Source organism: Xenopus tropicalis, chromosome 9, assembly GCF_000004195.4.
Source record: "Xenopus tropicalis strain Nigerian chromosome 9, UCB_Xtro_10.0, whole genome shotgun sequence".
NCBI classification, from domain to species: domain Eukaryota; kingdom Metazoa; phylum Chordata; class Amphibia; order Anura; family Pipidae; genus Xenopus; species Xenopus tropicalis.
This window is the reverse complement of record NC_030685.2, coordinates 3057904-3070383: the sequence shown is the minus strand read 5'-3', so window position 1 is coordinate 3070383 and position 12480 is coordinate 3057904. Positions and strand designations below refer to the sequence as shown.

Genomic DNA, 12480 nt, shown 5'->3' with positions numbered 1-12480 from the left:
TGAGGAGCGGAAGGAGAGAATCCTGAATCTCACACTGGAGATTATCTATCTGCTGACTGGAGAGGTGAGGGGGGCACTGTGAGTGGCACAGTGAGAAGAGACTGTCTGTCTGTACAAAGGGGGTCTCTCTGCTGCGTTACACACTCATCATTCTCTCTCCCTCTCAATACATAGGGCTACGTCATCCCTAAGAAGAAGAGCCCAACTGTGGGTTTGGGGGCCCTGCATGCCCCTGGCTCCGTCATACAGAAGGAAAATGACAAGAAGATCCTGGAACTCATCTCCAACATCATCCAGCTGCTGACTGGAGAGGTGGGTGCGGCCCCCCAATCCCCCCTTATTGTTTAGTAACAGTGTATGATAATCCCTTTCTCTGGCTGGGGGATGACTGTAACATTGTGTGTGCCAGGTTGCCATAAGGTGTGAGGATGTTTCCATGTAATTTTCCTTGCAGGAGCCGGAGAATTTGAATAAAGACAGTGTCCTCAGCAAAGAAGAGATAAAGGTGGAGGAGGAGGAGCCCCAGCAGCTCCGCCCACTGGGTGAATAATGGTTTCTGTACAGAATGTTTTGTTTTTCAGAGAGACCTTGAAGAATTTGGCACCTATTTATACCCAGTTAATTTTCCATGGAACGGGCACATAGCTATTATATTATTATATAAAATTGAAGTTAGTACAGTGTGTAGCATACCTTTCAGATCCAGTTTCTCTAAACCCCTTCCAAAAATGTTCTAGCCCCACCCCCTTCTCTTACTCCCTGTAATGGCTTTAAAAGTCGTTCCAATGTTTCTCCAGGGGAGGAGCCTCAGATATTATGATCCACAGCATCGTCACCAGTTCATGAATGTCAACTACTTTTTGTATTGGGTTCATGTCTCTTTCCTTCCCTTTAGCAGCCTGTGAGTATAAAGATGGGAGCGATGTTACAGCACATACGGAAGCAACTTTATGTTGTAATAATGATGGGAATCTCACAAACCCTGATGTTTCTCCAGCGGAACAGCCCCCACCGGCCAATGGGATTAAAGAGGAGGCGGCTTCATGGGAAGAGGGAAACCAATCAGATTGCAGCATTAATCCCCTTACAGAACAGATACAGGGAACAGACACACCTACTCCTATCATGGGGTGCAGCCTGAATATATCGGAGGGTATTAAAGAGGAACCGGCTTCCTGCAAAGAGGAAAACCAATCAGAATATAATATTATTACAGTTTCAGAACCAGTACGGCGAAACGATATCATGGGGTGCAGCCTGAATAACAGCTCGGCAGAGGATTATATATCAGTTGTTGTTAAAGAGGAACCGGCCTCAGCTGAAGAAGATAACCATTTTGCAGACCAAATACAATTAATAGATAAGTCGACTGTCATGGGGTGGAGCCTGGATTACAGCTCGGCAGATAATTATATATCATATGACAATAAAGAGAAGGCAGCTTCATGGGAAGGGGGAAACCAATCAGATTGCAGCATTAATCCTCTTACAGAACAGATACAGGGAACAGACACGCCTACTCCTATCATGGGGTGCAGCCTGAATAACAGCCCTATAAAAATGAAGGGTAATAAATATAATGAAAATGTGACTAGCTCCCCCCATAAATCTCACATAGCAAAAAATCCATCCAGCCACAATGAGCGAAGCTTTGATACCCCTCAAGGAATCCAAACAGGAGAGAAACGATTCCCTTGTTCTGAGTGTGGGAAATGTTTTGCTTCCCAAAAATATCTTAGTTTCCATTCGAGAATCCACACAGAACAGAAACCTTATTCCTGCCATGAATGTGGGAAAAGTTTTTCGAGCCAATTGAGCCTTGATCGTCATCACAGAACCCACACAGGGGAGAAACGATTCTTTTGTTCTGAATGTAGGAAATATTTTGCAAACTCATCACTTCTAAGAGTCCATGAACAACGAACCCACACAGGGGAGAAACCATTTTCTTGTTCCGAATGTGGGAAATGTTTTATTAATGAATCAGAACTCACTGTCCATCGACGGCGAACCCACACAGGGGAGAAGCCATTTGTATGTTCTGATTGTGGGAAATGTTTTCTCAGCTCATCAAACCTTACTGTTCATTACAGAACTCACACAGGGGAGAAACCTTATCCCTGTTCTTATTGTGGGAAACGTTTTGCCACTTCATCAGCCGTCTTTTCCCATCGACAAAGAATTCACATTGGGGAGAAACCATTTTCCTGTTCCGAATGTGGGAGATCTTTTATGAAGCCATCAGAACTCACTGTCCATCAGAGAATTCACACAGGGGAGAAACCTTTTTCCTGTTCTGAGTGTGGGAAATGTTTTGCACGTAAGGGCAGCCTTAAAACACATGTTTTTGAAATTCACACAGAGGGAAAACCATAGGCTCGTTGTCATTGTGTAAAACATTTTTCTCACATAGTTTATATCCTATTCATTTTCAAAATATTTGGCAACTTTGACAAATATAAAGAGGCTGTTTATGAACGTTTGTGTTTGGTTTTGTATATTAATTACATGAAAACTTGACAAATTCCTTGTTTAGTAAGAAAAAAAACACGAGAAAAAAATATAAAGCGTAACTTGGTCGTGCTGGGCCCCCATGCAAAAAAATCTTCTGAGGGTTCACAGTGTGACCTGTCCCTCCTCCCGTCCCCCTTCCAGCCCCCTCGCTCGGCACCTCTTAGTCCTGACCACACGGCTATTTTAAAGGTAGGAGGGGGCTACTGTACAGCAGACCCCATGGTCCGAACCCCCCCTTGGGGGGTCGGCTGTATAGATAGTTAGGCCTCTGTAGCCACTAAATTCAGAAAGTTGATTAGTAGGTCCCTTAGTGTCCATTCATACGAAGCCAACACACGGGAAAAACTACTTTTTGTTTTGAATGTGGACAGTATTTTACAAATCAGGTAAATAATATATCAATTATATCTTAATATGTATTTCAAGAGTTAAAGAGGAGAGGAGCAAGTTTGTGCTTCATAAAATAGGACAGAACGTCCAGCTGAAGGCTCCAGGGCCTGATGGACACAGGTGATGCTCAGACAGGTGCCCCATAATGCTCTTCCCACGGCACTGTGTCCCCATTGGGAACTGAGGGACCTCATTTCATGCTTAGTTCCCAGACACTGGAATATATCTCCCCTTCCCACCAACAGATAATATTCTGGGTTTCATTGAACAAGAAGGGACATATTCCAAGGGGTACGAGCCCCCCAGGGTATCACTTGGGCAGATGCTGTTCCCTAATGCTCACACAGTAGGTAACAATGGGGATATACCCAGCTGGGAATGACTTGCCGGGTACAAATGTTTTTATATACAAGGTAAATACAAAACTTGTGGGGGGCGTGGCTACCTGCCTGATGTGAGCAGTCGCTTTCCACTAGGGCTCTGCTGCTCGGGTCCTACATTTACCTTCAGGGGAACATAGTCACTATTACTACTAAATAAAGTGGGGATGAACAAAGCACAAAGGCAGCAGTGCAACTGAAGAAATATGCAAGGAAGGAAAATCCTACTCAAAATGGCGCCGACGCGCAACACCAACCATCTCCGGATCCCTCGCCTCCCGGCAGTCCAGCTAGGGATGCGGAACCTTCCGTGATTGAAATGTTACTTTTCTTTAGTCTGAAAGGAAGCACAGTAACCCCTCCCACTAAGCACCATTTATAAGGATATCATTTACGGTTTGGTCCCATAGGGAAATGACCCGACTGTATATTATAATGTGCCTAATTAAGCTTCTATATTCCTATAGGGGGATGGGGGTGGCTCACCTTTGTAAGACTAAATTTTCAATATTTTTGTGCCTAAAAATCCAAAATGGGTAAATATGTCTTTCTACTCCAAGCTGTAAAGCCATTTAATGAACAATAATGCAGGGATGAAAATGCGAAGAAATCACGAAAATCAAAGAACATCGGCAAAGCAATAAAATAACAGAACTGATCCAACAGCCACACTGCCAAATAATCAGCTTGTAAGTGAACTGTGAGAATGCAAAAGAAGAAAAGGCAATTTTAGTAAATTGTGTGTAAACAAAGGTCACAATGGGCAGGAGGGCCCCCTGCATTACTGGAGGGGTTGAAGCAGGAAGTGAGTGGGCGGAGCAGGGTGTGGGAGTGGCTTAAACAGAAGACGTGGTTGTGATAATCGGGGTCACAGGGCTGACATGGCTGCCCCCTTGGGCGCTGTCATTGCTCCTAACCCTCTGCCCCAGTAGCAGGGAGAACATTAGATATCTCAAGCCAGTGCCACCCACACGGAAGGGATATTTTTATTATTAACACGTATTTATAAACTGCCAACATATTGCGCAGTGCTGTACCCATTGTGTATACACCATAATAATCCGGATCTCCTGCCCTCCCTTCCCGAATCTGCTGCTCACTGACAGCAGGGGGGCCGGGCCACCAAAACCCTCCGGGCCCAGGACAACTCATGGCCTTGATATCAAATGGGCTTTATGGCCATGTAAAGGGAAACTAAACCCTGCGGCACAGCGCGGCTCAACCAAACGTTACTCAGCTGTTGCCGGACTACAAATCACAGAATAATGTCACATATAATGAAGGGTGAGGCATGCTGGGAGCTGTAGTCCAGCAACATCAGGGCTGTATTCTTAAAGCAATATTGCCCAATAAAACTTTCCCAGCTCTCTAGGGCCCGCATTGGCAGAAATGCAAAAGAATCCTCCAATGAGAATCCCAGCTGATGTGAGTAAATCCGGCTCCCTGTTCTCTGTTCCTGCAATTGGAGTTGGGAGCAATAAGCACAGTTTCCCAGCACTGAACAAGTCTGTCCCTTTATCCCCATGTCTGATTCCTGTGCCATATAATGACGGGAAAATGCCATCATTATCTCTATATGTAAGGTACCAGCAAGGGGCCAGTAGAATTCTACTACTACATTACATTTGTGGCAACTTCTGTAGCTTCTATAGGGGTTTACAGCCGTGTAAGAATAAAATGGAGCCCAGGGAAGGAGAAGCGGCAGTAACAAAGCCCAGTACAGACATTATATCACTAATAAGCACCGCTGAAAGCTCAGATGTGAGGGGGAGGGTAAATAAGCTACATATCCCAGAATTCCTTGCATTTTTCCTGAATTCTTCCCAGAATCCCTCTGTGCATGCAGGAAACTGAGGTGCAGTCACAGTATGAAGTAAAAGCTTTAACCCTGTGTCTGTCAGTGTAACGTCATCTAGGCAGCCAGTGTAACTTTGTCAGTTAATGACCTCTGCTATTTCCACTCTGCTCACTGTCTGAGCAACTAATGGGCTGAAAATCCTGAAAAGGTCCATTGTTTTTACATTTACAAAACAAACTGTGAGTTTTCCCTCTGTCCCTAACTCTGTGTCCCTCCCTTGTGCTCACTGATCCAATCATTCTTCGCTGCTGCTCTCTGTCCCGCCCACATTCCCCTCCCAGCCAATGAGTGAGTGTCCCAGCTCCTCAGTTCCCTCCCTCACAGCTACAGGCAGCAGAGCAGTGTGGGAAAGAGGTGAGTAAGGGAGCGGGCAGGGTTGCCAGGCTGGCGGTTTTCCTTCCTACTAATTTAAAGCCTTTTGTGGGTTTGTACTTTGGGCAAGGTACAGTTTTGGGCTGTATTTTGGAGCCTTGGCGGGTTTTTAGTTTGAAAACTAGCCAAAGTTTTTTTTTGTCCCTAGTGTGCCTGTCCCAGTGCATGCTGGTTAATGTAGTTTGTATCTAGCAATTAGCCTACAGCTATGTTTAGTATAAAACTACAATACCCAGCATGCAATTGGAGAGACTCTATTTTGTATTCCTTTTTGCTCTTTCAGGCTCAGCCTGTCTGTTCTACCCCCTGCTCCCTGCTCTATAGGGTATGTGATTGTACTGTTACTTTCTACTGGGATGTGGGGCAGTTCTACCCCCTGCTCTATAGGGTATGTGATTGTACTGTTACTTTCTACTGGGATGTGGGGCAGTTCTACCCCCTGCTCTATAGGGTATGTGATTGTACTGTTACTTTCTACTGGGATGTGGGGCAGTTCTACCCCCTGCTCTATAGGGTATGTGATTGTACTGTTACTTTCTACTGGGATGTGGGGCAGTTCTACCCCCTGCTCCCTGCTCTATAGGGTATGTGATTCTACTGTTACTTTCTACTGGGATGTGGGGCAGTTCTACCCCCTGCTCTATAGGGTATGTGACTGTACTGTTACTTTCTACTGGGATGTGGGGCAGTTCTACCCCCTGCTCTATAGGGTATGTGATTGTACTGTTACTTTCTACTGGGATGTGGGGCAGTTCTACCCCCTGCTCTATAGGGTATGTGATTGTACTGTTACTTTCTACTGGGATGTGGGGCAGTTCTACCCCCTGCTCCCTGCTCTATAGGGTATGTGACTGTACTGTTACTTTCTACTGGGATGTGGGGCAGTTCTACCCCCTGCTCTATAGGGTATGTGATTGTACCGTTACTTTCTACTGGGATGTGGGGCAGTTCTACCCCCTGCTCCCTGCTCTATAGGGTATGTGATTGTACTGTTACTTTCTACTGGGATGTGGGGCAGTTCTACCCCCTGCTCTATAGGGTATGTGATTGTACTGTTACTTTCTACTGGGATGTGGGGCAGTTCTGCAGTTGGTCCTTAAAGGTACAAACTCAGTAGCTTTATCAGAAAGGTCTATGTAAATATAGCCATAAGCACTCACAGAAACGCTGCACTGCGTCAAAGAAACACAGGATTTCATGTCTCCTTTTTGTTAATTCCTGCCTCACCCTCCCACAAGAATGCTAAGAACTCACTCCCCCTCCCCCTTGGGAATGTGGATCTGAGCCAATCAGCAGGAAGCTTAGACTCAGTCTTACTAACTACGCATGTACAGGGGTCTTAGTGCAGGAGCGGGGCTGCACTAATGGTGGCACTAAAGGAGCAGTGTTACCTTGTTGTTCCCAACGCATGAGCTGATTCCCAGGGACACTTTGCTACTGAGTCAGTGCAGTTTCTGTGGCAGCTCCAAGCCCAACCCACCCACCATAAGTGAATTCCTCTCCCATTTGGTACCAAGGCCCCCCTGCAGCCTGAGGGGAAGCACTGAGGGGCCCATTCTTGGCAGGAAAGGGAAAGTGTTGATTTTCAGGGGGAAAGGGGCTCTGCACATATACACTCTTTTGGAGGGTATTGCTGGGAATAATCCCCTACAGAAATGTCTTAACTGCTTAATTCCACTTCCAGGCCAGTCCCTTCCACAAGGAGCCAATGGGAATGTGGGAGGAATCGAGTGACCGAGTGATGGGGAAGAAGGATAAAAATGAGGAGCGGAACGAGAGAATCCTGAATCTCACACAGGAGATTATCTATCTGCTGACTGGAGAGGTGAGGGGGGCACTGTGAGAAGAGACTGTCTGTGTAACGCAGCAGAGAGACCCCCTTTGTACAGACACTCATCATTCTCTCTCCCTCTCAATACATAGAGCTACATCTTCCCTAAGAAGAAGAGCCCAACTGTGGGTTTGGGGGCCCTGCATGCCCCTGGCTCCGTCATACAGAAGGAAAATGACAAGAAGATCCTGGAACTCATCTCCAACATCATCCAGCTGCTGACTGGAGAGGTGGGTGCGGCCCCCCAATCCCCCCTTATTGTTTAGTAACAGTGTATGATAATCCCTTTCTCTGGCTGGGGGATGACTGTAACATTGTGTGTGCCAGGTTGCCATAAGGTGTGAGGATGTTTCCATCTATTTTTCCTTGGAGGAGTGGGAGTATATAAAAGGAAACAAGGCCCTTTACAGGGAAGGGATAAAGGAGGAGGAGGAGGAGCCCCAGCAGCTCCACCCACTGGGTGAGTAATGGTTTCTATCATATACAGAGCATAGAATGTATACAGTATAATATGTCTTTTCAGGGAGACCCAGAAGAATGTAATTATGACACCTATTTACACCCAATTAATAACCAGTCGCACAGACACCGAGCTGTCATACAGATTTTTTTTTTAATAATTGATGCTTTATCTTTTAAGAGGCTAAACAAATACAACATTTTATGCAGTTCAAGGACATATAAAAAAAGGACAGAGAGAAGAGTTAATAAAGGGGTTATAGGAGAGGAGGAAGCTGGTGGTATAATGGTAGAGTGAAAAACAAGAATGTGCCAGTGCATTACACTCTTTTAGATATAGAAGGAATATTCTCTAAAAAGTCGTGTTTCAGCTGATCCAGGAAGGGTAAACTGAAACACACACATCTGCTGTTGTCCTGGGCCCTTGTGGTAATGATGCTATAGGGGCCACTTCTTGCCCCAATGCTTCTTGCCCCAATGCTTCTTGCCCCAATGCTTATTGCCTAGACGTAGGAAGAGAGAGCAGAGGGAGCCATAGATGATAGAATTTATGATGTACAACATGACCAGCAGGTAATGATTGTCGTTGGTTGATCTGTGTTGTCTATTGGCTCAATACATACACTATAAGATCCACGTGCAAAATGACAGAACTTTCCACCAATATGCCCAAATAAGGTGGGTGATTTGAAATGATCCGGCCCTCGTGCCAAACGATTGAATTACAGTGACAGGAACAGGACACGTCGGAGCGAGGATCAGATTAATAAGCCTATGTGGTCCCTGATCCAATGGGAAACTCAAACCTGCCCAGTCAACACCTGGGCAATTTTAGGCCAGATATAGGGTGGGCAGGCCGTGGGGGGTGCCCATACACGGGCAGATAAGGAGTCCTGAATTGCGTGCTCGTTTATGGCCAACTTTACCTTCATGCCATTCCCCCCCGTCCTGTATTGTCCCCTTGGGCAGATTATTCCATTGTGTCTCCTGTATCTAAACTGTGGTTGTTTTCTTTCTTCCCTACTGTAGAACTTGTCCTATTTGCTTATTGTTAGATAAAGTTATATCTCTGATCAGCCATAAATAACAGTCTCTACCCTTCCCTTTAGCAGCCTGTGAGTATAAAGATGGGAGCGATGTTACAGCACATACGGAAGCAACTTTATGTTGTAATAATGATGGGAATCTCACAAACCCTGATGTTTCTCCAGTGGAACAGCCCCCACCGGCCAATGGGATTAAGGAGGCTTCAAATAAGGGGGGAAACCAATCAGATTGCAGCATTAATCCCCAAATACAGGGAACAGACACACCTACTCCTATCATGGGGTGCAGCCTGAACATTTTGGAGGGTATTAAAGAGGAACCGTCTTCATGCGAAGAGGAATACCAATCAGAATATAATATTATTACAGTTTCAGAACCAGTACAGGGAACAGATATACCTACTAGTATTATGGGATGCAGCCTAAAAAACAGTTTGTCAGCCAATTATATAGCAAATGATATTAAAGAGGAGGCGGCTTCACGTGAAGGGGGAAGCCAATCAGATTGCAGTATTAATCCCCTTACAGAACAGATACAGGGAACAGACACACCTACTCCTATCATGGGATACAGCACGATTAGCAGCCTCTTTAAAATGAAGGGTAATAAAAATCATGAAGATGCCCACTGGTCCCCAGATAAATCTGACATAACAGAAAATGCAGTAAGTGGGAAATACAGCTGCAATGAGTGCCATATACATTTTAGTAGTAAGAGAGACTTTGATAAACATCTACGAACCCACAAAAGAGAGAAACCATTATCTTGTTCTGAATGTGGGAAATGTTTTTCACATCGATCCAACTTTGCTCGTCATCTCAGGACTCACACAGGGGAGAAACCATATTCTTGTTCTGAGTGTGGGAAATGTTTTTCACATCCATTCAACTTTGCTCGTCATCGGAAGACTCACACAGGGGAGAAAACTTTTCCTTGTTCTGTATGTGGGAAAATTTTTGCCACTCCGTCAGAACTTACTCTCCATCAACAAGAAATCCACATGGAAGAGAAACCTTTTCCCTGTTTGAAATGTGGGAAAAGTTTTGCCTCTTCATCAGACCTGACTGCCCATCGACGACAAATCCACACGGAGGAGAAACCTTTTTCCTGTACTGAATGTGGGAAATGTTTTTCAGTTGAAGCTTTCCTTGTTCGTCATCAAAGGACTCACACAAAAGAAAAACCTTTTTCTTGTCCTGAATGTGGGAAATGTTTTTCACATCCATCCAACCTTACTCGTCATCGAAGGATTCACAGGGGAGAGAAACCATTTTCTTGTTCTGAATGCGACAAATGTTATGCCACTCCATCAGAACTTACTGTCCATCACCGACGAACCCACACAGGGGAGAAACCATTTTCTTGTTCTGAGTGTGGGAAATGTTTTGCTACTTCATCAATACTTATTGTCCATTACAGAACTCACACGGGGGAGAAACCATTTTCTTGTTCTGAATGCGGCAAATGTTTTGCCACTTCGTCAGCACTTACTGTCCATCACCGACGAACCCACACAGGGGAGAAACCATTTCCATGTTCTGAATGTGGCAAATGTTTTTCCACTTCATCACTACTTACTGTCCATTACAGAACCCACACAGGGGAGAGACCATATCCATGTTCTGAATGTGGCAAATGTTTTACCACTAAAGCAGAACTTATTGCCCATCGACGACGAATGCATGCGGAGAAACTTTTTACCTGTTTGAAATGTGGGAAATCTTTTGCCACTGCTCCACTCCTTGCTACCCATCAACGAACCCACGTGAAGCCTTTTTCCTGTACTGAATGTGGGAAATGTTTTTCACGTAGAATTTACCTTACTCATCATCAAAGGACTCACAGAGATGAGAAACCATTTTCTTCTTCTGATGATTCTTCAAATGTTGTCGTTTCATCAGAACTTATTGCCCATGAACAACGAGCCCACACAGGGGAGACCCATCAATGAAGATCCCAAAGCTGAGAATCCTTTTTCCTGTTCTGAATACGGAAAATGTTTTTTCAACCTGGTCTTTTCAGATGAGCTCATGGCAAAGAAATCTTTTTCCTGTTCTAAATGACAGCAAGGAAGCGGCAGCCATTTTGTAGAAACTGTTATCAATATAAGCTTTGATGTGCAGGGCCGGATTTCTCAATAGGGCGCCCCGAGGCCACCCCCTTTTGGCGCCCACCTCCGCACCCAAGCTGCACGCATGCGCGCCACTTCATTCATTTGGAGCCGAGGGGAGAGGACGCGCTAAAGTTTCTGCGCATCCTCTCCCAATTACTCGGCATGTGTTCAAATTATCCTGGTGTGGTGTGGCGGGGCGGCCCTAGGCCCGGGCCTCTGTGGCCTCGCCGCAGATCCGGGGCCTGTTGATGTGAGAACGGAGGACCTGATGCTCATGCACGGTAGTTATGCAGACTGGCCTGAAATCCACGGGACATACAGGTCGGGCAGGTTCGGGCCGACCTCCACACATCAAAATCTGACCCAGACTTCTGCATGAAGATAGAATAAAGAAGGACAGACTGGGAGAGTGAGGGACAGTGAAGAGTAACTTGATTATTGTATTTAGAAAGTTTCATATTTCCATGAGACAAAGCTTAGATTACATTTTAATTTTCTTTTTTTTTTTAGTTTCCCTTTAACCTGAAAACTCAACGGCATTAACGGAGAATAGAATAGGTTAAAACCACTGTACCGATGTGAGAAAAAGTAAAACATATTTACCTTTATATATCCGTGTTATTTACTGCTGTTATTTATTGAAACGAACGTTCCCCCAATCTTACAGACACCTGTCATATTTGTGATCTAAGCCCCACCCCCCAGCTGTTTTCATTCACATCATTGGACACATTTCAGTGGATCACACAGAAATTGGGTCGTTAAATAAAGGCAAATCATTAATGTGTATGGTGAAAAGATACACAGCATTCCTTTGCTTCTATTGTTTATACATGGCACAGCTTGCGCCTCTCTCCCCCTCCCTTCTCCCTTCTCCCCCTCCCCTCCCTGTTGTAATCTAAGCTTAGAGCTATGAGTGGGCAGGGAGAGACACAAGGCAGGAGGAGAGGGAAGTGACATTGCACCAAACTAATATGGCAGCTGCTATCTTCAAACAAACAGAAGTTCTAGGGCAGTTACTCAAGTATGGTAAAGCATTCTACAGAATAAATATAGGGTTCTAGATTGCACTAGTGTGACTAATGTATTGGGACGAAACTGCATCAGTAACTTGCCTTCTCCATTAACGTCTCTCAGACAGACGGTATCGCTGACCCTGTTTCAGATTCCCCCCCCCCCCCCCAGCATTTTATACCTCATTATATATATATTTGTCTCCTCTGATAATGAACCAGTTTCTAGAGAACCCACGGTAATAACAAATGCACGTCGTACATGAACGTCCAATCTGATCAGCTGAATGACCTCGGTTTCTAGTATAATTAATTCAAATAGATTTAATTTAAGGGAACTAATGGAGCAAAATAAAAAATAATTTCACTATTGCCTGTGATATACGGTCACTTTTATAATTTTATGAATTTTAGATTTCACTTAGGTTTCCCTTTAGATTCTGTTTCTGTATTGTTTTCAATTGCTTTTTTTGAAATTTTTAAAAATAAAATTTTATTAATAT

General features: G+C 44.7%; 3 protein-coding genes across 3 annotated transcripts in view; all 3 read left to right on the top strand.

Annotated features, from left to right (window-relative positions):
* The window catches only part of h2ac14 (H2A clustered histone 14), a 1193713-nt gene extending 1181930 nt beyond the window's left edge, over positions 1 to 11783 (top strand). The window contains 1 exon segment of the mRNA NM_001004821.1: positions 10757 to 11783. The gene's annotated coding sequence lies outside the window, so the exon portion shown is untranslated.
* Positions 17 to 2482, top strand: LOC100487962 (oocyte zinc finger protein XlCOF7.1-like; the record flags this gene model as incomplete). The annotated part of the gene is made up of 4 exons (XM_012953447.3): positions 17 to 64; positions 175 to 312; positions 455 to 542; positions 899 to 2482. Coding segments are annotated over 4 exons (1752 nt in total), but the record flags the coding sequence as incomplete, so codon positions are not given.
* LOC116407555 (oocyte zinc finger protein XlCOF7.1-like) lies at positions 7223 to 12480 on the top strand. Its single transcript, XM_031893004.1, has 5 exons — positions 7223 to 7339; positions 7438 to 7575; positions 7673 to 7805; positions 8917 to 9148; positions 9281 to 12480. Exons 1-5 carry the CDS (start codon positions 7223 to 7225, stop codon positions 10800 to 10802), a joined length of 2142 nt encoding a protein of 713 aa, XP_031748864.1. The 3' UTR covers positions 10803 to 12480.

Excerpts from the sequence above, each read along its gene's own strand:
- LOC116407555 (XM_031893004.1), top strand. The coding sequence starts at position 7,223 with ATGGGAATGTGGGAGGAATCGAGTGACCGAGTGATGGGGAAGAAGGAT. Across the intron at positions 7,340-7,437 it reads TCTATCTGCTGACTGGAGAG|AGCTACATCTTCCCTAAGAA; the intron begins GTGAGGGGGGCA and ends CTCAATACATAG. Across the intron at positions 9,149-9,280 it reads ATGGGGTGCAGCCTGAACAT|CAGTTTGTCAGCCAATTATA; the intron begins TTTGGAGGGTAT and ends CAGCCTAAAAAA.